The sequence below is a fragment of the Takifugu flavidus genome, chromosome 17 (assembly GCF_003711565.1).
Source record: "Takifugu flavidus isolate HTHZ2018 chromosome 17, ASM371156v2, whole genome shotgun sequence".
NCBI classification, from domain to species: Eukaryota; Metazoa; Chordata; class Actinopteri; order Tetraodontiformes; family Tetraodontidae; genus Takifugu; species Takifugu flavidus.
Window position 1 is genome coordinate 11879589 of NC_079536.1, and position 24057 is coordinate 11903645.

The 24057-nt window shown below is 43.9% G+C and overlaps 2 protein-coding genes across 2 annotated transcripts in view; both read left to right on the top strand.

Moving 5' to 3' along the window:
- LOC130513406 (uncharacterized) overlaps positions 1-24057 on the top strand; it is a 328720-nt gene that overhangs the window by 102954 nt on the left and 201709 nt on the right. The window contains exons 7-8 of the mRNA XM_057012116.1: positions 1106-1207; positions 23213-23314. Of these exons, the coding sequence (XP_056868096.1) occupies positions 1106-1207; positions 23213-23314 (204 nt within the window). The remainder of the gene's footprint in view (positions 1-1105; positions 1208-23212; positions 23315-24057) is intronic.
- On the top strand, positions 17933-19504 carry LOC130513498 (uncharacterized). Its single transcript, XM_057012281.1, has 3 exons — positions 17933-18264; positions 18427-18519; positions 18992-19504. Exons 1-3 carry the CDS (start codon positions 18043-18045, stop codon positions 19313-19315), a joined length of 639 nt encoding a protein of 212 aa, XP_056868261.1. The 5' UTR covers positions 17933-18042; the 3' UTR covers positions 19316-19504.

Consider the following 24057-nt stretch of genomic DNA (forward strand, 5'->3'; position numbering starts at 1 on the left):
GCCAAGTGCACATGTGGACGCCTTTATGCCTGAACAAGATGTTTGTTATGGACAATCTGAGACGAGCACAGAAGTCCAATACCCTCCTGGGCTACCACCTTATCGTGGTGGAGGGGTTTGCCTGTCCCAATGATCCTAGGAGCTCCGTTGTCTGGGGCTTTATGCCTCTGGTAGGGCCACCCATGGCACACAGGTCCTAGGTGAGGGACCAGACAAAGCGTAGCCCAGGACCCCCTAATGAAGAAAAACAACATTGGTGCCAAGTTTTCCTTGCCCGGATGCGGGTCACCGGGGCCCCCTCCTGGAGCCAGGCCTGGGGGCAGGGCAAGTTGGTGAGTGCCTGGTGGCCGGACCTCTGCCCAGGGAGTCCGGCCTGGCACAGCCCGAAGAGGCAACATGGGACCCCCTTCCCGTGGGCTCACCACCTGCAGGAGGGGCCAGGGGGGGTCGGGTGCATTGTGTGTCGGGTAGCGGCCGAAGGCAGGGACCTTGGCGGTCTGATCCCCGGCTGCATAAACTGGCTCTAGGGACATGGAATGTCACCTCTCTGGTGGGAAAGGAGCCTGAGCTGGTGCGCGAGGTTGAGAAGTTCCGACAAGATATAGTCGGCCTCACCTCGACGCACAGCAAGGGCTCTGGAACCAGTCTTCGAGAGAGGGGTTGGACTCTCTACCACTCTGGAGTTGCCGATGGTGAGAGGCGACGGGCAGGGGTGGCAATTCTGGTTGCTCCCCGGCTCAGTGCCTGGATATTGGAGTTTACCCGGTGGATGAGAGGGTAGCCTCCCTTCGCCTTCGGGTGGGGGGACGGATCCTGATTGTTGTTTGTGCCCGTGGCCCAAACAGCAGTTCAGCGTATCCACCCTTTTTGGAGTCCTTAGAGGGAGTGCTGGAGAGTGCTCCTTCTGGGAGCTCCCTCGTCCTCCTGGGTGACTTCAATGCTCATGTCGGCAGCGAAAGTGAGGCCTGGAGAGGTGTGATTGGGAAGAACGGCCCCCCCTGATCTGAAATGTTCCTGTTTGATAAAAATGCAGTGAGTTTAACTACAACCTCTACAGATTATTTACCTTCATCACAGTCTCATGATATTTTTGATGTTTCCTCAGGATGGACGAGGACAGAGCAGAGTCCACAGTGCCCAGCTGTGTGTCCCTGAAGAGTGACTGGTCCAAAGGTGTTATAGTAACCTTCAGAAGTTCAGAGAAAATGTAAGAAAACTAAAGCGTGATAATGTGTTTGTGTGACAGCTGTTAGTCACATTAACAGCAGCAGGTTGTGAGTTTATTATTGGAGATGTTTAACACTTAAACCTCAGACAGTCATATAGTTACAGACTTAATGAGAATATTGTTGATTAGAAACAAGAATCATGTTTTAAACTGAAAGATGAATTCAGACATAAATGCTGGAACAATATTGAGTCTTGATCAGGTTCTTTCATCCTATAAATCAAAGGACTAATAGAGATGTGTTTCATAGTGAGAGGGGGGAGCACATCCTATCAAACTGGGACCAGTCAGCTCCACCAGGAGAGTCCTCTTGTTCACAATCTGGAAGCAGATCTGGAGATGCTGAAATGAAGCCCAAACAAAGTAAAATTGTTCAATATGAAATTGAACTTGTGATGTCATGAATTTGTAGTTGTGTTGATGATTTATTATAGATGGAAATCATTGGTTTACTTATTTTCAGGAAGTGATCTGCAGGAGGTGATAGAAGGTCATAAGATCAGTCTGAAGAGAAGATGTGAACATGTGACTGAAGGAACTAATGAAGCAGGAAGTGGAACCCTGCTGAACACGATCTACACTGAGCTCTACATCACTGAGGGACAAAGTGAGGAGGTGGACACACAACATGAGGTGAGACAGCTTGAGAGAACCTCCAAGAAGAACATCCAGGACACTCCAATCAAGTGCCAGGACATCTTCAAAGTCTTATCTGAGCAACAGAGACACATCAGAGTGGTTCTGACCAACGGTGTCGCCGGCGTTGGAAAAACCTTCTCAGTGCAGAAGTTCAGTCTGGACTGGGCAGAAGGTTTGGAGAACCAAGACATCAGTCTGGTGCTTCCGCTCTCATGCAGGGAGCTGAACTTGATCAGAGATGAGCAGCACAGTCTTCTCTCACTGCTTCATGTTTTCCATCCAACATTACAGAAGATCAGAGCAGAAGATCTGACTGTCTGGAAACTTCTGTTCATCTTTGATGGCCTGGATGAAAGCAGATTTTCACTGGGTTTCAACAAGCAACAGGTCATCTCTGATGTCACACAAGTATCGTCCGTTGGTGTGCTCCTGGTGAACCTCATCCAGGGGAACCTGCTTCCCTCAGCTCTCATCTGGATCACCTCCAGACCTGCAGCAGCCTATCAGATTCCTCCCTCGTGTGTTGACAGGATCACAGAAGTACGAGGCTTCACTGACTCCCAGAAGGAGGAGTACTTCAGGAGGAGGTTCAGTGATGAAGATCTGGCCAAGAGAATCATCTCACACATCAAGGCCTCCAGGAGCCTCCACATCATGTGTCTGATCCCAGTTTTCTGCTGGATCACTGCTATAGTTCTGGAGGACATGATGACCAGAGACCAGAGAGGAGAGCTGCCCAAAACCCTGACTGACCTCTACTCACACTTCCTGAGGGTTCAGATAAAGAGGAAGAAGCAGAAGTATGGAGGAAAGCAGAGACCAGAGGAACTGACTGAGGCTGACAAAGAACTCCTTCTGAAGTTGGGTCGGCTGGCGTTTGAACATCTGGAGAAAGGAAACATCATGTTCTACTCAGAAGACCTGGAGCAATGTGGACTGGACGTCTCCGAGGTGTCGGTGTACTCAGGAGTTTGTACAGAGATCTTCAAGAGAGAGAGTGTGATCTTCCAGAAATCAGTCTACTGCTTTGTTCATCTGAGCATTCAGGAGTTTCTGGCTGCTGTCTACATGTTCCACTGTTACACCAGGAAAGACACAGTGGTTATAAATCAGTTCCTAAAATTTTCGAAACCAAACCGTTTTTCCTGGTTTACTGGGTTGTTCACAAATAACGACCCAGTCACATCTCTTGATGACTTCCTCAGGAGAGCACTAATGAAATCTCTTGAAAGTGAAAATGGCCACCTGGACTTGTTTGTTCGCTTCCTTCATGGTCTCTCTCTGGAGTCCAATCAGAGGATCTTGGGTGGACTGTTGGATCAGAGGGACAGCCACCCAGAAACCATCCAGAAGGTCCTCAACAACCTGAAGGAGGAGAACAGTGATGAAATCTCCCCAGACAGAAGCATCAACATCTTCCACTGTCTGATGGAGATGAAGGATCAGTCAGTCCATCAGGAGATCCAAGAGTTCCTGAAGTCAGAGAAGAAATCAGAGAGGGAACTGTCAGAGATCCACTGTTCAGCTCTGGCCTACCTGCTGCAGATGTCAGAGGAGGTTCTGGATGAGCTGAACCTGCAGCAGTACAACACCTCAGAGGAGGGACGACGTCGCCTGATTCCAGCTGTGAGGAACTGCAGGAAGTTCGTGTAAGTAAAGACTTTTGGGGCCGGACATCGGCGTTTAAATCAAGCGAGTGGATCATGTCAGGTAGCAATACCCCCTCCAGTGGTCATTCCTTCAATTCTTTATCTCCATTGCAGCGTCCATAAATTCAAAACAACAACAATTCATCCAGAAATGTTCAACACTGGCTGGATATAAGTTCAAAGGTCAATCCAGACAAACCAACATAAGGCAGGAATAATAGGAGCCACAAGTTAACTGGCTATCATGAAATTACTGTCATGTAATTAAATAACTTTTGTTTGTTTGTATACATCGTATTCAAACGACAGAAAAACACATTTTAACTAATGACACGTGACTATTTTGCTTCATTTGTTCAACGTAAAAACAGCCGGCCTCGTTGGTTTAAATGGGTGTTTTAGGTCTTTGTGGCGGTTCCGTTTGGAGCCTTTATGTGACCCACAAAGGTGTTTGACCCTTTCCACACCCGTTAGGTGGCAACTCCATCACTAGCAACAAAAGGTGCAGTGAAAATGATTTGAAGGGAACAGGCAGATATAACAGAAGCTGAGGGCAATCGATGCAACCAGAGACTCTGATGTCATCGATCGGATCGCTGAATTAAGACTTGACGCACGATCGTACAAATTGTATGAAATGCAAAATATCCAAAGAGCCGATAGACAGATAAAAAGATGCACGTTTCTTTAAACCATTTGCTACAATCATTTTAAATATTGAGTAATTATGAGCTGTTCTAAAATAAGACAAATGTTAAGAATAATTCAGTTGCATTTCAGATCTGATGGTCGTTCAAACTGTTGCTCTACGGTGTTGAATTTAGCTTTTCCAGGAAATGAGCTACATTTGTGTTGAGGTAGATTCTCAGATAAGTTGATTAGAAATCCCAAAGTTTGACTCACTATTTTTGTTTCATACACAACAGACTGTCTGGTAGTTTTCTTTCAAAGAGTCATTGGGAAGTTGTGGCCTCAGCAATGACGTCAAACCCTTCTCATCTACGGGAGCTGAGCTTAATCGAGAACCAAAGCCTGACAGATGCCGAAGTAAAGTTACTGTCTTCTGCAATGATGCATCCAAACTGCAGACTGGAGGCGCTCAGGTCAGGAGGCCTCTGTTGGTCTTTTCTAAATTTCTTTACATTTTCTGCTTTCCTCTTCATTTTCATATTTAGAAATGTGTTTTTATTTGCCCATTTATTCCTTTTCCAGGTTGTGGTACTGCAATTTATCAGAGATCAGCTGTGACTCTCTGGCCTCGGCGCTGAGGTCCAATCCCTCCCATCTGAGAGAACTGGACCTGAGTGGGAACCAGCTGCAGGATCCAGCAGTGAAGCTGCTCTGTTCTGGACTGGAGAGTCTAAACTGTAAGCTGGAGACTCTCAGGTCAGCTTCATTTTATCTTCGACATAACAACTAAACAATGAAAGGCTTCAAGATAAACTCCATTGACTTTTGGAGAAGAGAAGTGTAGTATGAATTTAAATGAGCCATAGAAAGTCAATTTTATAGATACTTTTTAACTATGTTGTTGCTGTAATATCCCAGTTTATCAGTGGGGGGGCAGAGCTCTCCTGACTCCAAGGGCCCTGATTAAATAATGAAATAAAATGAAATAATGATTTTGAGCAAGTGTAATATGACTTTTCCTCCAATAAGAGATCATTTCTTGCCATGATTCCTTATCCAGACTGAGTGGCTGCAGTTTAGCAGAGATCAGCTGTGACTCTCTGGCCTCGGCGCTGAGGTCCAATCCCTCCCATCTGAGGGTTCTGGACCTGAGTGGGAACCAGCTGCAGGATCCAGCAGTGCAGCTGCTCTGTGGTGCTCTCCAGGATCCTCTCTGTAAGCTGGAGACTCTCAGGTCAGTCAGAGATGATCCAGTACTTTCCCAGGTGTAACTAATTAGACAATAAATGTTTACATGTTTGATCTTTGTTATAAACATAGTGTTACAGTTCTCAGAAAAAAGACCACACAGGATAGATTTGCAGTATTAAATTGGTTGTGGAAATCTGTCCCATGTGAGGATGGTCATCAATGACTAGAAAGGAAGTATCAGTTGTAGATTTGTCTTGTTTTATTTTAGGCTGGCCACAAAACCGCCCAAACATTCAGACCAATCAAAAATGGTTCTTCCTGTCTTTTAAAGATCAGAAGGAAAACTAGAAAACCCAAAAAGAAAGCTGCTGCAGTGTGCCATGCCCCTTCTCTACTGAGAAAACCCATCCCAAAAAAGAGAAAAGCCCAAGTGTGAAGTGAGCACCCTGTTAAACCTTGGTACCGAAAGCCTGCAGTCATTCTCATCTTAGGTGGCTTCATTCCAGCCAGAAGCCCAAACCTGCCTCCCTCTTAAAGGGGCAGCAGGTCAGTCCAACCACAGAAACCTTCATGAAGATCTGAAGCTTTCAGCATCCACAATTGTTGCACCTCACTTCCATTGGAGTCCAAATCAGAAGTCAACAAGTTGATTCTACACCGATTCTTCACAATGCAACCATTTTAAAAATGTTTCCATGCATAAGTTTTCACACATTTTTATATAAATCTGTTTGTTCATCGCCTCCTTCTTTTGTCATGATCATTAAAGAAAATGACTTTATTTGAGTTTTTCTCCTCACAAATATGACTTTCTATGAACGATGCAATAAATGCAGCTTGCAATCTAAGACAATATGGAAGTATGTGTATATAATAGTAGTGGAAGTAGTTCATAAAATAATACATTTGCTCTTCTAATCGAATCTTTCTATGTTATTAAAGAAAAATCTGCTCTTAGTCAACAACATCTAAGACATCAACCAAAAATCCTAATTTTCTATAATCTAATATAAAACAGTAGAGAAGACTCTTTCTGCAGAAACACTGGTGGCAGGAATGCAGAAGTATCACCTGCTCAACTTGGAAGGTGGAGCAGAAACCACCAGCTGAGAAGGTCCTCAGCGAGAGGAAGTGGTGGAGAACCATGAAACTTGCTAAGCTCCACCTCAGCTCCAGAGACGGGCTGAGCTGGAGCTGTGGCACCAGGTATCGCCCAGAAGAGCCTCCAACAAACAAGCTCTTCTCTTGGGAGGAGAGGGCTTTGAATCTCAGCTCAGTGTGCTTGTCTCTAGTAGGTGGCAGCTGCACCTTTTCCTGAGGTCCTTGTTGATGCCCTGAGGGGAATTGATGCTCCTGCAATGTTTTCTGGTAGCATTGAGCTTGCAGTGGGGCAATCAAACACACTGTGGGGTGGCTCTCTTTCCTTCTCTCATCTGGAGAACAAGTGACACCAGCTGCCAATCATTGTTGGAGAAATGTGCAGTCAGGGGAACTATGCGTCCAGACTATAGCCACCCTTCCAGCATCCAGCAGTGTCTAAAACCTTTGATTTGGTTTCACCAGAGAGTGTAGGGATTGCAGGGTCGCTGCAGCATCGCCCACAAGCTATCAGGAGTGGGTCGCTTTGTCCCAACTCCTGACAAGAGTTGAGTGCTATTGAGAAATGTGGTTTCACAAACTTGGAAGGTATTTTGACCTACACACACTTTACATATGGTGTAGATCTTGTCCAACCGCCCTGAAAGAACCCAAAATAGGAACATACGGCAGATAAGCCGGTGCAGGACCAGAGGTTTGTTGCTTGTAAGCTGTGTTTTGCTCTGGTACATGTTGATTTTTATTTGTCTTCTCTCAAAATAATTGTTATTTTAGACTAAGTAGCTGCAGTTTATCAGAGACCAGCTGTGATTCTGTGGTCTCAGCTCTGAAGTCCAACCTCTCCCATCTGAGGGTTCTGGACCTGAGCTCCAACACGTTGCAGGATTCAGGAGTGAAGCGGCTCTGTTCTGGACTGGAGAGTCCAAACTGTAAACTGGAGAGGCTCAGGTCAGTCTTCATTTTTCTACCTATATACCAGCTGCTAAGATGGTGAAGTGAGGCTGTTCTCAATACTGCTGTGATGCACCACATTAAAAAAATTCCTTGTCATATCGTGAATTCAGGTACAACCCAATTAAGAACTAACGTAGGTTTAGTACTGACGCAGATAACATGCAGACCTGCACCGTATAACCTTATCCTGCATTTTTCAGATTGGTTGACTGCAGCTTATCTGAGATCAGCTGTGACTCTCTGGCCTCGGCGCTGAGGTCCAATCCCTCCCATCTCAGAGAACTGGACCTGAGTCAGAACCAGCTGCAGGATCCAGGAGTGAAGCTGCTCTGTTCTGGACTGGAGAGTCCAAACTGTAAACTGGAGAGGCTCGGGTCAGTCTTCATTTTTCTACCTATAAACCAGCTGCTAAGATGGTGAAGTGAGGCTGTTCTCAACACTGCTGTGATGCACGACATTAAAAAAATTCTTTGTAATATCGTGAATTCAGGTCTGACCCAACTAAGAACTAACGTAGGTTTAGTACTGACGCAGATAACATGCAGACCTGCACCGTATAACCTTATCCTGCATTTTTCAGATTGCGTTACTGCAGTTTATCAGACCTTATAAAAGTTTCCCTTCTTTATTTAGATTATGGCGCTGCAGCTTATCAGAGATCAGCTGTGACTCTCTGGCCTCGGCGCTGAGGTCCAATCCCTCCCATCTCAGAGAACTGGACCTGAGTTGGAACCAGCTGCAGGATTCAGGAGTGAAGCTGCTCTGTGGTTTTCTCCACTTTCCAAACTGCCGACTGGAAACTCTGGGGTAAACACCATTCGCAAAAATGTCCATTATTCCATCCGAGGGTCCTCACACTTTCTGAGTGTGTGTGTTGTGCCCAGTTCCTTCAGGAGGGAGGGCCACACGGGGACCACTTATTCATGATAAATTGATTTAAGGACAATGAAAAAGCCGACAGATGGTAACCAAAATTAGACAAAACTACGTGAGGGTGCCTGGTAGACACCAGCCAACGAGGAGGGAGATGGTGAGGTGGACAGGAAGTCATCTAAGACAGGTTGTACCTTTAAAGATGAGCCACAGGTGAGATGGATCTCCATGATGAGATGGGAGGGAAAGAGGTGGGGAGAACCTGGGAAGAGTGAGGGCCAGGACAATATATATTCTCCTTTGGAACAGTGTAAACCTGAGAGGTTGGAATTGTGGTAATTACATATTACTATCATTTTTTAACCTGTAACTAAATTAAATATTTACAGATCATGCCTTTGATTAACCTTTCAGATTAATACTGGTTTCACTTATAACCTTATAAAAGTTTCCCTTCTTTATTTAGATTAAGGAGCTGCATCTTATCAGAGATCAGCTGTGACTCTCTGGCCTCGGCGCTGAGGTCCAATCCCTCCCATCTCAGAGAACTGGACCTCAGGTTCAACAACCAGCTGCAGGATTCAGGAGTGAAGCTGCTGTCTGATCTCGTAGAGAATCCACACTATGGGTTGGAGACATTGAGACAGTAGCTGGTTGAAGCCAATCAACTCGCGCTCATCTGCTGCATCACTCACTGACCACTGGTGAAGAGCATCTGTGGAAACATCTGCCGTCTACTCCCTCCATAGATGAAGAATTCAGTTTTTAAAAAGCGGTGGTGGACTTTCAGGAGATCAGTCGATGGTTGACAAAGCAGAAGCAGCTTCGCCTTGAAGTTAAATTAGTTCCTGGTATCACACAATGCATCTTTATAAAGTTCTAAATGGCTCCTCGACCACTCTTATAAGCATGAAAACATTCTCTTGTCTCTTCAAATGTCTGTATTATACGTTACTATTTTACATCATGCCTTCAGAATCTTTAGGGTTTGTGTCACTTTAGTAAAATCAAAGCATTTTTCTTTATGCGCCAGCAATTAGCACAATTTAAGAAGTATTTGACACTAAACATATGGAGCTCCTATAGAACAAACTAAAGATTTGTTGTTATTAAGATAAATAAATGCAACATTTCCCCCAGAGAAACGATGGCGATGGAAAAAGCCCTGGCTGTGTGTGTGCATCACAGCAGGCGTGGGTTCTCCTCTCTGGAGTCATGCGGGTCTCCTTTGAAGGGCAGATGAGGAGGTTGGTTACAGATTCCCGTCAGAAAGATGATTACGGTGCCAAAGGTCATCACCGGGGTAACCAGGAAGAGGCAGAGTCGGTCTACGGTACGAGCGATGCCGCTCCAGTTATCCTTCTCCTGTAAGGATTAGACATTTACGCCACTTTTGATCTTTTTTCATCAGAATTTGGGTTGAGGACTCTGTTTTAACCATCTGACCTCATTGTAGTCGTTCTTGTTGCGCATGTGTTTAATGATGTAGTGGCTCCATCCACAGCCGGCTTGATCTCTGCATACAGCTGATGGCTCCTCCCTATCCTCTTTCATATGTTAAGTCACACGTTCATATATCCTCTTTCATATGTTATTAAGTCACATGTTCATATATCCTCTTTCATATGTTATTAAGTCACATGTTCATATATCCTCTTTCATATGTTATTAAGTCACATGTTCATATATCCTCTTTCAAATGTTATTTGTTGTGGTTCGGTTTCTGGTCGGCACTGGGACTTCTCACCTCCTCCCCTACCTGCAGGAACGGCATTCAGGGGGGGCCGATCTCTGAAGAGCGCTGAGCCTCCAGCGCACCTGCAGCTCGTTACGCCTAAATCAGGAAGACAATAGTTAACAGCAAACGAAATAATTAAAAAAAAGAATAAGCTTAGAATAAGCAAGGGATTGCGCAGTACAGTCACAGATTCGCAATTTAATTTTTATGCGCTTTTTTGTAAATTTAGATTTGATTTTTTTTATTTGAAACTTTACTGTGTTTCCTTGTGTTTATCTGCTTTGTGTTATGTGACTGAGGATCGAAACATTTTTACATGTATTTTTGAGCATAACTTAAATTACATTTGTGTAATGCTAATAGTTTAATATCATACAGTGTAAATATTTGCATGAGGAAGTTTATGTAATGACAGAAACTACATTTTGGGTACAAATAAAGTTGGTGAGTCCTTATATTTTCTGTTAAGTTGAAATGTATTTGTTATTTTACTCTTTATTTGCATATTTGAATGAAACTTGAACGCAAAGTTGTCTTTGTTTACTTCCGGTTACTGTCGCTAGTTTCCGGTCTCGTGAGCTAACTCTCGCTAGCTTGTCACTGACGGTGGTTGTCAGCGCAGCATCAGCGAGTCTCCAGAATCAGAATCAGATTTATTGCCATTGTTCATGTAATACACAGTATTACACAAACTAGGAATTTGTCATGGTGTGCCGCTGCGACATTCAACATAAAGAAGACCACACTAGAATAAGATAAATAAAATAAAACTTATATACAGTATATACATAAATAGTAAGTGGTAAGAGGTAAGTGGTAAGAAATAGTGCAGGTCCATGCAGCAGTAATGTGATGTATTGTTCGTGAGTCCGACTGGCTGCTGTTCATGGTGCTTAAGTGATAAGTCACTTGGTGTTCAGCAGCCTGATGGCAGAGGGGAAGAAGCTGTTAGTGTAGCGGGAGGTTCTGGTCCGAATGGACCGTAGTCTCCTGCCTGAGGGGAGGGGGGAAAACAGTCCGTGACCAGGGTGGGAAGGGTCGGCCGTGATCCGACCTGCACACCTCCGGGTCCTGGAGATATACAGGTCCTGGATGGATGGAAGCCTGCAGCCGATCACCTTCTCGGCAGCGCGCACGACGCGCTGCAGCCTCAGTCTGTCCCTGGCGGTGGCACCAGCATAGCACACGGTGATGGAGGAGGTGAGGATGGACTCGATGATGGCCGTATAAAACTGCGCCAACATCCTGGGAGGCAGTTTGAGCTTCCTCAGCTGCCGTAGGAAGAACATCCTTTGCTGGGCCTTCTTGATGAGGGAGCTGATGGTTGGCTCCCACTTAAGGTCCCGGGTGATGGTGGTGCCCAGGAAGCGGAAGGAGTCCGCGATGGTGATGGGGGAGTCCATGAGGGCAAGGGGGGGCAAAGGGGCTGTGACTTTCCTGAAGTCCACAATCATCTCCACTGTCTTCTGAGCGTTCAGCTGCAGGTTGTTGTGTCCGCACCAGGACACCAGTCGAGCCACCTCCCTCCTGTAGGCAGTCTCATCGCCATTGGAGACGAGCCCGATGAGGGTGGTGTCATCCGCAAACCTGATCAGTTTGACAGACTGGTGGCTTGAGGTGCAGCAGTTTGTGTACAGGGAGAAGAGGAGGGGGGAAAGTACACAGCCCTGGGGTGATCCAGTGCTGATGGAGACAGAGTCCGAGACAGTCTTCCCCAGCCGCACATACTGCCTCCGATCCGCCAGGAAGTGAGTGATCCACCTGCAGAGGGAGTCAGGCACCAGGCTCCAGCCCGGACGCGGCTCCTTCGTGCGTCCACAGAGGCTCCGTCTGTCTCCTACTGACTTGTATCTCTACATTTTGTCGTCGCTGCTGGTTGTTAAACGTTTGCTGGAACTTGTGGCGCTCGGCTGCCGGCGACGGCAACTATATCTGTTTTAAGAAGCGGAGGAGACCGCGGAGGAGGTTCCGAGGATGAACCCTCAGTGCGCCCGCTGTGGGAAGATCGTCTACCCGACAGAGAAAGTGAGCTGCCTGGACAAGGTGAGCTGGATGACCCGGAGAAGCGTCCTTTTAGTCCGTTTTTGCGAGGATGACAGAAACGGGAACCTTTGGGCAGTTCCTGTGAAGTGAGACACGTCGGTGATTGAGAAGTGGAAGGAAAACGACCCTTAAATGTTGGGGTCCAGGGTTGTGTCTGGTTTGTCCTGCAGGGGGCGTGAGGAGCTCAATTGGCGGCAGCTGGTGCTGAGGCAGGCGCACCTGTGGGCAATTAACACCTGGAGGAGGGAGCGCCTGGCGATCAGGGCCAGAGTGTTGCGGCTTTGTTGCTCTGTCTTCCCGGCACGTTTAAGGGCTTCACGCCGTCTGCTGGACCTGAGAAGTGAAGAACCTGTCTCCCGAGCTCCCTGTAGTCCAGGAGGACTGCTTCTGTCTTCTTTGAGTGTTCCCCTGTCAATAAAACTCATTTGGACCTTTTTACCACTGTGTTCTGGCCTGCTCTCGGGTTCTCTTAAAACCCAAATTCTAACAGTTACTTGATTTAGTGATTTTTCCCAACAGGCGGTGTTTGATTAGAAACTCTTTCCGACCTCTGGTGCTCTGAAACATCTCTGCTTCCATTTTCAGCTGTTTTTATTCTCAATAACGTCAAATCATCCATTCATCCAAATCGTGGTCCTGTTGGACCACCAAAGGACAAACACTTTCCATTTAGCACGGACAAAAAAAACCAAATCCTGTTTAGCAATAAAGCTGTGGGGAGAGTTTGAGGAGCGTTTTTGAGGAACACGCTGCCATATTGGGTCCAAGCTGCTGGGGTTTTTGTTGTTTCCAGGTGAACCGGTGGGCAGCGGCATTACCGCCTGTCTCTGCCCCCCCCCCCCCTCTCTCCCCGTGGTCGTGGTCACGCCGGGCATCTTTACTGGTCCCGTTTTAAACAGGTTCTGTTGGGAACAGGTGTTCTCCAGAACTGTATTCCAGGCTGCTGTGCTGAAGGGCTGTTTTCAGTAGCAATAGAGCCAGAGTGTGCCTGCTCCATATGAACCCCCCCAGGCCGTGCTTTCCTCCTGGCTGAGCCATAATCAGCTCTGGATGGACTGGTTCACGCTTGGACTGAGTCAAGATTTGATAGCTTGACTGATTCTTACAGTTTTTGATCAAACCCCCATCTGCTGATTCCAGGAGATCTTTAAAGGATCTAAGAGCTTCAGATTTATGAAGCCTGCTCAGCCCCCGGCAGCACTGATGAAACCATTTCATTCAAATGTGTGTATAAACACTTAATACATGTGTGTGCGTGGATGTAGACTTTTTAGTACTTTGGGTTCATATAGTTTTTAGTATTTTGCAGATTCGTGTCTGTATATAAACCAGATCCTCCTGTAATAAAGAACTAAAGGCTGACTGTTGTCACGTGACCTGTCTCCGTCTGTGTCCGATGATGGAACCTGCCTGGAACATCTAGTCCACAGAAAAAGCAAAACAGCTCACAGAACTGGTCCAGTTCAGACCCAAAAATGACAATAAATAATGAAAATGTGTGACACAGTAGAAAAATGGACGAACTTTCTATTGGTCAATTATAGTTTCAGTCAAATTCATCAAAAATATTTAAACCCACAAACTACACACAGAACCGCAAAGTTTAGAGCTTAAAGGGAGCGACAGGTGAAGATTTAAAGCTCAACGCAGCTGAAGAAGTTCCAAAAAGGAGAAATATCATGTGATGCTTTACCGCCACCCGGTGGACACGCATGGAACTGCAGACAATAGTTAAACGCGCTCCGACACATTCTGACCTCTGCTGCTCCTCCTGGACTCCAGGGCTGCATCAATATGCTGCTTTTACAAGTCTTTTAAAATCTGTAAAGCTTCATAAATCTTATTTATTTGACTAGGTTTATTTAACTAATTCAGTTGCATAGTCAGTTTTAATTTAAATGCAAAAACATATTTAAGGCATTAAAATAGCAAAACCTTTAATCTTGAACCCTCCCAGAATGCTTTTATAGTAGTGGAATATTAATCAACAGCCATAAAGTTGTTCATTAACAGAGGAAAAAGGAAAGGTAAAAGTATTCCGTTCAGACTGAGCAGGAAGAGTGAAGACCGCTGTAAAATCCAATAGCTGCCCTGACATGCAAACATTAGTTAACTTTACTAGGTTATCAAAAATATGCATATGTTACTGGTATTTATTAAGCAGTGCCTCTTTTCCGCAGACAAAAGAGGAAAGTTGTTAAAACACTGTCGCCTAAAACATGGAGGTTTTACTCGGCAACAACCAACACCATGCCTTCATATGGATTGCTTGTGCGTTTTCAAATATTTTAATGCACTCAAAGTTCATTTATCTGTTTGGCATTCTCAATCAGACATTGGACAAGCAAGTAAACCCACAGTTGCGTTTCATTGCCAGTTATGTGAATTCATAGAGCCCTGCACTGAAGATGAGTTTTTCAAACATTTACGCACTCATTTAAAACTTAAACAAAGAGTTCTATGTCCAAGGCTGCAAATTTCACAGCAGTGTATATGCAACATTTAATGCACATAAAGTCGAGTGCTACATCACAGTTTAAAACTGCAATAATGTCAAACATTGAAGGTCCAGATCAGCTGACTGAAGTAGAGGAAGAAAACCCTTTACAGGATGACATTGAGGGTGAGTTTGAGTCTGAAGATGACATACAGGACTTGGAAATCCAACTGGAACGTAACCTGGCTGCACTTTTTTTGAAAATGCAAGCAATCTTGCACATATCTGAAAGTGCTGCACAAGAAGTAATTCAGCAGCTCAACCAGATTCATTCACTTTCACAGCCATTACTACAAAGTGCAGTCAAGAGGATGATCAGTCAACATTGTGGTGATGTGGATGATTCCATAGTGAGTGAGATTTTAGGTGTAGTTTCACAAAGTCATGTCCTGCTGGAGTACACCAATAAAGGAGGATCCCTATCAACAGCTGCCAGGAGAGCATCTTATATACTGCAAGAATTTCCAGTTGTAATGCCAGTTGAGTTTCTTCTTGAGAGAGATAGTCAGTCCATTGTATATGTCCCCATACTGAAAATGCTACAGGCTTTGTTAAGCAATAAGGATATTTTGGACAAGGTGCTGTGTGGAGAGATGTATTCATCAGAAGGATACCACTCATTCAGAGATGGCTGTCATTTCAAAGAAAATGTTCTTTTGAATGTGGAAGAATTTAGGATTGCTCTTGGGCTGTATATTGATGATTTTGAAGTGGCTAATCCACTGGGAACTTCCAAGAAAAAACATAAACTATGTGCCGTATATTGGGTACTTGCTAATCTTGACTCCAAATATCGATCAGCTCTTCACTCCATTCAACTAGCACTGTTATGTAAGGTCAACACTGTGGCAGAACATGGCTATGCAGAGGTTCTTCGTCCACTCCTTCAAGATCTTGCAACTCTTGAGGAACATGGTGTTTATATAGAACAGCTAGCCGAAAGTGTCAGAGGCACTGTATTGTATGTAGCAGCAGACAACTTGGGGGCTCACTCTCTGGCAGGATTCCAGGAGAGTTTTGGAGCAGATCAGTTTTGTCGGTTTTGTCTGTGTAAGCGAGATGACACAGGATTAGGAGGTCCAATCAGGTCTACACCAGCTAAGGACAAGAGAGGACCATGATTTACATGTGCAAGAGGTTATACATGACCCTACTACGGCCAGACATCATGGTGTTAAAAGAGCGTGTCCATTAAATGAAAACCTGACACACTTCCATGTGGTGGATGGTTTCCCACCTGACATTCTCCACGATTTTTTGGAGGGTATAATACCAGCAGAACTGTCACTGTGTCTAAAGGATTTCATTACCAAGAAGTATGTTTCTTTAGACTCCTTGAATAAGGCTATTAGGCAGTTTGCTTATACATTTTCTGATAAAACTGACCAACCACAGATCATTCCAAAGACCTTCATCTCCAAGGGAACTACTGGCGGAAATGGCCATGAAAATTGGTCCCTTCTGAGGCTGCTTCCATTGATGATAGGCCACGATATCCCCGAGGGGGACCAATCATGGGAGATTCTGATGCTTCTTAAAGATATCCTGGAGTTGGTTATGTCATCACACTTTACAGATGAGTTGATCCACGTCCTGGATTGCAAAATCTCAGAACACAGAGGGTTGCTGCGGGAAACCTTTCCCAACTACAAACTTCGTCCAAAGCATCATTTCATTGAGCACTGCCCTCAAATGATAAAAATCTTTGGCCCGCTAGTAGATGTGTGGACGATGCGTTTTGAGGGGAAGCATACATTTTTCAAAAAAGTGGTGCATGACACTCGTAATTTCAAGAATGTGGCACAAACCTTGGCCGTAAGACACCAGAAGATGATGGCCTTTCATTTAGACTCCTCAACATTTTTCAAGCCTCCTTTGGAAATTGATAAAGTGAAGTCAGTTATGGTCGCATCTTTCCCTGACAATGTTCAGAGTTTGTTACATCAGCGAAATGCCAAGCAAAGTACAGTGCGAGTTGCATCTTCGGCTAATGTTCATGGTGTTAAATACAGCACAGATATGATCATTTCAGTTGGTAGTTGCTCTGGTCTCCCTGAGTTCAGGAAAATAACACACATTGTTGTCATCAACACAGAAATCCTGTTTGTGTGCAGGCTTTTGACTGCACGCTACGTTGAACATTTACGTTCCTATGAGTTGTGCCCCCGTGGGGCAGGTTCTCTCACTCTCACCCAGTTATCTGAGCTGAATGACATTTTCGCCTTATCCTCCTATCGAGTGAAAGGCAACGTATATGTGACACTTAAGCGTTACATATCATGCTGAATGACAGCATGTAGACTATGGACTTAAATTATGTTCACTTTTTCTAGGACCATGGAATGCTACAAACTGAGAGTCATCAGAACAGAACAGGACATACAGAAAGTGTCACTAGATGAAAAACCAGAAACGGTTGAGGAACTGAAGACCAAAATCAAGGAAAAATGCGAGCTGCAGTATGGCTTCAGTGTTATGTGTGAAGATCCGGACTTTGATAATGCCCTCTGCAACCTCGAAGATATAGGGGACTTGCCAGCTGCAAGAGCTACTGTGAAGGTGATTCCACTGGTGGTGACTGCCACCACCAGCAGCACATCTGATGCCTCCTGTGCCTCCGATGACACAGAGATTCTGTCCTCACCAAGCTCAACTTCATCAATGAGACAAGAGCCACGGCCAGAGTTTTTTGATATTCCAAATTTCTCTGTTGATGTGGAATTTAGACTGAGACAAGCCAATCTTGCGTATCTACGAGACAAAACGCACTGGAATCCACCAAAAGACGCGAAGCATGGCATTCTGGAAAAGCTTGCTGAAACTATTTACAAGTTTGATACCTACCCAAGTGTTGAGCGGCTCCAATCTGGGGCACTTGCACTCATCAGTAAACATCCCTGTTTGAGGGAGCCAGGTTCACCAGATGGGTGTTCTGGCTGGAAGCATAGTTTGAAATTCAAAATGGGGAACTATGGTGGTAAACTAAAAAGAGCAGGATGTATAGAGGTTGCGATAAATGCTGGGAAAGGAGGAAGACCACAAATGGCTTCGAAAGGCCTCAAAAGACCCAAAAGGTATGAGGTTAATTACCTACCGGACATTCCTGAGGGGCAGAGTGAGGATAGCCTGGAGGCTGAGAGAAAACTCTTGGTTGAAGAAATGAAAAAACGGAACCCCAGTGGAGCGGTCATCGCCTCAGAGATGGACCAGACCTTCCCATTGCGGAGAAGAGAGATTGTAAAGGCCGGACCTCCAGTGAAAACTTTGAAGGAGCGGTGGCCCGCTCGGAGAGACAAGTAAGTACTGACATTATAATATCCTCAGAATTCTGACTTTTTCCCAGAACAGATTTTTTTTATGCCTGTATTATTGGTTTTTTTTTTTGTTCAGTGGCTCTAAAACTCTTCCCATCTTCTGTAGTTCTGTCATTCTGCCTCGTGACTAAATACAAAATGGCAGTCTGCTAATTACTGTTGTAATAAAATGAAACTAACGGTTGTGAATGTATTTTCCCACACTGGCCCAAGCCTATTTACTCACCATGCTTTTTTGCTGTGTGTTGCAGGTGTATCCAGAGTTCAACAGGGAAGTCACCAAGAACCTACAGGGGGACTTATTTGAGGCCCTGGACCGCCACACACCACGCTTGGTCGAGATCTTCAGGGCAAAGAAAGGAAGTGTGGGGCAGACCCTGGCAGGGTTGGTGCAGCAAGTTCATGCCGGGGTAAGTCTATGAAAGGCTTTGTCTCTTTATTTCTCATGGTAAGGTGACTTCAAATAGTGATTGCTGTTTTGCTGCTTTTTTTTTTCTTAGTTTGTTGTTTTGTGCTGTAGTTTTTGAATGCTGCATTATCTTGAGCTTAATTTGTTCATCATCCACTTCTAGAATCCAGATGTGACAGCAATGCGCACCATGGTACTCCGAGGCCTCCCTGTTCTACTTGGTGATGATCCCAGTGACTTCTACAACACCTGCTTTGTAAGTTATATTATGAGCCTCCTAAAGGAGCACACACAGTTATGGGGGGAGAGAAGAGAAAGAGGGGGAGAGGAAAAGACAAGGAGAGGGGCAGAGCAGAGTAGTAGGAGATGGGGAGATGAGAAGGAGATGAGAAGAGGAGATGAAAGAGAGGAGAAGGAGAGGGGGAGAGGAGAAAGAGATGAAAGAGAGGAGAAGGAGAGGAGAAAGAGAGGGCTGCCTGAACCAGCCCTGGCTAAAAGCTCTGTCATAGAGGAAGGCTTTACGCCTCGACTTAAATGTAGAGCGTGTGTCTGCCTCTCTGACCCATGGAGAGAGCTGATTCCACAGTCACTAATCGTCCTAGTATTCCTTTACTGCACGAGGCTGGAAGGCAGTGTCGGCAGGACAGTTGAAATGGTGACAATTTTGAATTGACAATTTACAACATTTCCCTGTTGTAATGTAATGTTTTTGTTTGGTTCCATCACAGGATTGTGACAGTGATGAGACCTGGGCACAAGTATCTGTCGGGGTGCTGACTGTTGTCCCTGAAGATGAGCAACTGGTTCCAAATCAGCTCCACCTTCAGCCAATATCTACTGCCATCATTGTTGAGGGAGCTATTGTAATGGATGATGTCCAGAACCTACCTGAGGCACTTTGCCTTTTGTTTGGATTGTCATACGCTTTACATTTAGACTACCCAAACGCCATGAAAAACACTTTCGGCTTCATTCAAAGAGTGATGCTCGGCCTGGGAGAGAGCGAGCTCCCGCCAAAATTGCACAGTCTTGAAACTCTCTTGTTGAGTTAGAATGCAAATGCACGAGTGGATTCAGTTTAAGACAGTCCACTAAAATTGTCAGCCCACGGGTTCATCAGCAAGTTAGAGGCTGTAGATGTACGTACATTCATCCACAGGTGAGATCCATTGCCAGTCATTACCCTCTCAGGTTTTTGGACTCATTTAATGAAGCCACTTTGCACTTGATGGCATGTTTTTTTTAAATACTTTTTATTAAGGAGAAGAATAATTTTTCTGAAAACTTAAAAAAAAAAAACTTTTTATTTAGTGATTTTTGAGTAACATTATTCAGGAATATAGAAGTGCACTTGTCAGCATGTTGGTTCTTGTGGTCTATAAACTGTTAGTTATTACAGTTTTAAAGCTGTGTTTACTGTATTATTGATTGTACAGTACTAAAGCTGTGTTTGTGGATGTCATTAAAGGCAATCTTTAAAAAATAAAAAAACAATTGATATATTTGAACTTTCAACTGTGTTATTACCTTGATTTATTATGTAATTGTAATTCAGATTATTTTAGGAGATTGGAGCCTCTTTTTCATTCCTGTATAGATATTTTTGAAGTCTTAGATTGCTGAAGTCGAGTTTGCATGGTTTTAGCAAGTAAGTCAGATTGCTGTTCAAGTAAATATATAACTTAGAAATGCTAAGTCAGTCCAACTTAGATAAGTGTGTTATATGGACTGAAGCGAGTAAATTTAACATGCAATCATTTAGTAGATTAAAATTGTAATTCTAAGTAGTCTTTACTAAGTCAAGAGTATTCTAAACTAAGTTATCAAGTACACTCTACTTGATTGTTTTAGTTGCTTAAACTCATTTGTAAGTGTACTCTACGAAGGAAGTGCTAGTTAGCACAACGTAAAATAACTAGTTCTCTTTACTTGTTTTATTAAGTGCAATCGGTTTGCATGCTTTTTTAAGTAATGATAACTAATTGGATTTTACAGTGAGCGAAGAATCTCAGATATTGATGAAGAATTCTGGAAATCATGATGGAGAGATATTTTTCTCATGGCTCAAATTCCACAGCTGTTAAGTGATTAAATGGATTTAATGGTGATATTCTGGAGTCCACAATTTCAGGTGAAGTTACACTGGGGAACAATTTGAAAATATCCTGTTGAGGTTTTTTTTATTTTAAATCATTCTGATTAAAAATAAAATTGGCACGCTGATTCCAAAATTAGTCATTTCCCCACCCCCAGCCCGTCAAGTTTTGAAAGCTTCTCCTCCAGATCAGCAAATTTCCCCTAATGAGCTGGAGTCAGACTGGCCAGCTGATGACAACTGGATCAGCTCCGTTGGTGCAGTCACAATTAAGAGGTGTGTGCAGCCCCCAAAAGGTCAGTACTGTCAATATCCTATAGGGGACACTTTGAACCAGAGGGGATCCTATAGATCAAAAAGTTGACACAGTTTGATTCCGCACCCAAAAACGAACATCTGTCAGACGAACTCCAGTTGTTTCCCAGTATTTCAGTTAAAACGTGGACCAAATTGTTCTGAAGAGAGGCGCTTGTGCTGAAGATGACGCGTCAAACCACAAACACGTGACGTGTAGAGGAAGAAGAAGCGAAAGTGAAAGTTCTCAACTTCGGGCTCCATCTTGAGTGACCGAGCCCTGATAGAAAACCTCTAATATTCAGGTAGCACTTGGTTCTTTCACTGCTGTCGTCTCGAATCAATGTTCCGCTGCGAGATGCGGCTTAATAACCTGCGTGTTCGCAATGAGCGTGCGCGTATTTCGGACGCACATTGCGGCTGGTCGACGGGAATGTTGTGACGGATGATCAAACTTTGTAGCGTGTTTCCTCTAACTGCGTTTTCCGCTAACCCTGACCCAACATTTTAGAGGTTGAGGAAGCACATTTTAATACTCACAATAAGTCGACAATATTATTTGCAGTTAGTGGAAAAATCCACGGAAAGAGGGACACAAACGCGGAAGTTTTAGCCTCCTCTCTTTGTCCCTCCACCAGGGGGACAATCAATCCTTTATTTAAAAAAGGAGAGTATGTAAAGAGGTAGAGATCAAGGCATTCCATTTTATTGTTTTAACAACTGGTTCTTTGTGGAATATGAATTTGTTATTATGGATTTATGAAATTTGTTCTGTTTTGAATAAAGCAGTCAAGAAAACGAAACGAAACCTAAACCCATAGTGTTTTCATATTTTTGGTCCTGTACATGTGGTCAGATAAGATTAGTCTGAGCAGAATTGGGTGGTTTTTTTGCCCTTTGCTGTGTGTCATCTATTCTATTCAGCATGTTGGGTTGCTTGACTTCTGTTGGGTTGTGTCAGCTTGATGCATCACTTCTGAGATATTCACACACCTTTTTCCTGAGGCTGGCTCCAATGCTGCCAACACACCTGGCCATGGATATGGTGGGACTTCTGTGATGAGTGGGGTCAGAGGTGGTGGACAAGCTCTGCTCCAAAACAAGCTTGCTAGATATGTTTGGGATCTCCTCCGCCACAACCACCAGCTGCAACTAGTAGCTGTGCACGCCATGCAGAGTTTTGACCTCTAGGTCAGGCTACAAATGTTTTTCCACCACCATCATGTGTTTGTGAGAAACATGATGCGCCTGATCAAAAAAGCTGCTTGTAATCTGACAGACGAGCCATGATGAGATGTCAAGGTGCGTTGTTGAAAATGAAGATCCTCTTCTTGGAATCCTGTCTGAGATGACAGAAGATGATGCTGCATTTGACCCACTTTGATGATGTGATGACTTATTTCTGTTTAGTTTTGAATGCATTCTCATCTTATTTGTTGAATTTAATATTGAGAACTGACATCTTGAAAGAATTTAGGTTTTCTTGTAAACCATAACCAGATAAAAAATGATTTAATTTGTATTTGTGTGCGTCCGTCTAATGCCACCGCACCTTTTGAAACACCCAGGAGAAACAATTTTTCCACAACTATTTTATATTAAACATGGTGTAAAGTTTTAAGATGTCCCAAAACTTTTTTCCAATATATATGTGGCATGTATGATGTACAGGGTTACATCATATAATAGATTTTGATGTGAATGAGCCGACAATACGTCATTGGACAGACCTCTGCTTGTCTTCATACTGAGAATCATGTTCTTTAATCTTATTTTCTGTGTCAGCAGACTGTTCCTGCTTAACCGTTTAGACTCACATTTAAAACTGAGCGAATGTGTGATGGAAGAGGAAGAGAGAGCAAAGTCCACAGTGCCCAGCTGTGTGTCCATGAAGAGTGACATGTCCAAAGACCGCCCTTTCAACTTTGGTATTGGACCTCAAGGCTCACCTTTACAGTAAGGTTTTCTGAACCACATAACTCTGCCTTAGAACATTTCACGACCATACAAAACATCATTTTGTAGGTATTAGCCTCTACTATCGTGAAAAATGAAATTCATCAGGTCCTTAAAATGAAACGGTGCACAGTCCTTTCACCATGTTGGCCTGTGGAAAACCAGTGTTGTCGGGCCGATGGACCAGCGTCCCCGTCGTTGCCGGACCACCGTTGGCCACCAGTTGGGTTTTTGGGATCAAAGTCGGGGCGTTTCCTGTATCTGGTTCTCCTCACGGATCCATGACTACAACATGTTGCTGCAAGTGCAGAGACGTTTGCTCTGGAAAGAACTTTAGAGCACATTCAGTGCTGCAGGATGAGGGGCTGGAAAAGGTGCCAGTTCTTTTGTCACTGCAGGGAACAGTTAAAAAAAGCAGCTTAAACTCTGAAAACATGAAAACTATACAGATAAATCATTGATTTATTGATTCAGTTGTTATCCAGAATGTATTAGAAATGTTCCTGTTTGATAAAAATGCAGTGAATTGGGATTATTTAACTACAACCTCTACAGATTATTTACCTTCATCACAGTCTCATCACTATTTCTGATGTTTCCTCAGGATGGACGAGGACAGAGCAGAGTCCACAGTGCCCAGCTGTGTGTCCCTGAAAAGTGACCGGTCCAAAGATGGAATAATAACCTTCAGAAGTTCAGACAAAATGTAAGAAAACTAAAGTGTGATGATGTGTTTGTGTGGCACCCTTTAAACTTCGGTATCGGACCTCAAGGCTCACCTTTAAAGTAAGGTTTTCTGAACCACATAACTCTGCCTTAGAACATTTCACAACCATACAAAACATAATTTTGTGGGTATTAGCCTCTACTATCGTGAAAAATGAAATTCATCAGGTCCTTAAAATGAAACGGTGCACCAACATGTCAGGCGTTCGCTCCCATTAACTCCCATGTTAATTTTAGTGTGGTAAATCTTTTAAAACTGAAAATTGCTTCTGTTTTTAACTGGTCATTTCTCCTACATGGGTTAACATCATCTCACAAAAATTCCCAGGCATATATTTTAAAGTTTCCTAACAATATCCATCATTGCAGAGTGCTACAGCTCTCTTTAGATACGGATGGGTAAGACATGGCAGGTCTGTGCAGCTTGTTCTGCCACACTGTTCCACCACATGTCATGAGAATTCATTAAAAAGTCTATTTTTAAGGCTCCTGGTTCTAATAAACCCATAGACAACAATATCAGTCATTTCTAAATGGTTGAAATAAGCTTTTGAATACCCGTGACCTCTGTGCTATTTATGATCAGTTTCAGAGACCAGACTACTGTATTTGGAGCATAAATGTAGAACTTTTGTTCTATTCTATGAGTTTATATTCCTGATTTGGCACTTTTATTTTTAACATAAATTCACAATGAGGAAAAGCCACTAAACACTTTTTGCT

Excerpts from the sequence above, each read along its gene's own strand:
- LOC130513498 (XM_057012281.1), top strand. The coding sequence starts at position 18,043 with ATGTATTTTCCCACACTGGCCCAAGCCTATTTACTCACCATGCTTTTT. Across the intron at positions 18,265-18,426 it reads TGCAGCAAGTTCATGCCGGG|AATCCAGATGTGACAGCAAT; the intron begins GTAAGTCTATGA and ends ATCCACTTCTAG. Across the intron at positions 18,520-18,991 it reads ACTTCTACAACACCTGCTTT|GATTGTGACAGTGATGAGAC; the intron begins GTAAGTTATATT and ends GTTCCATCACAG.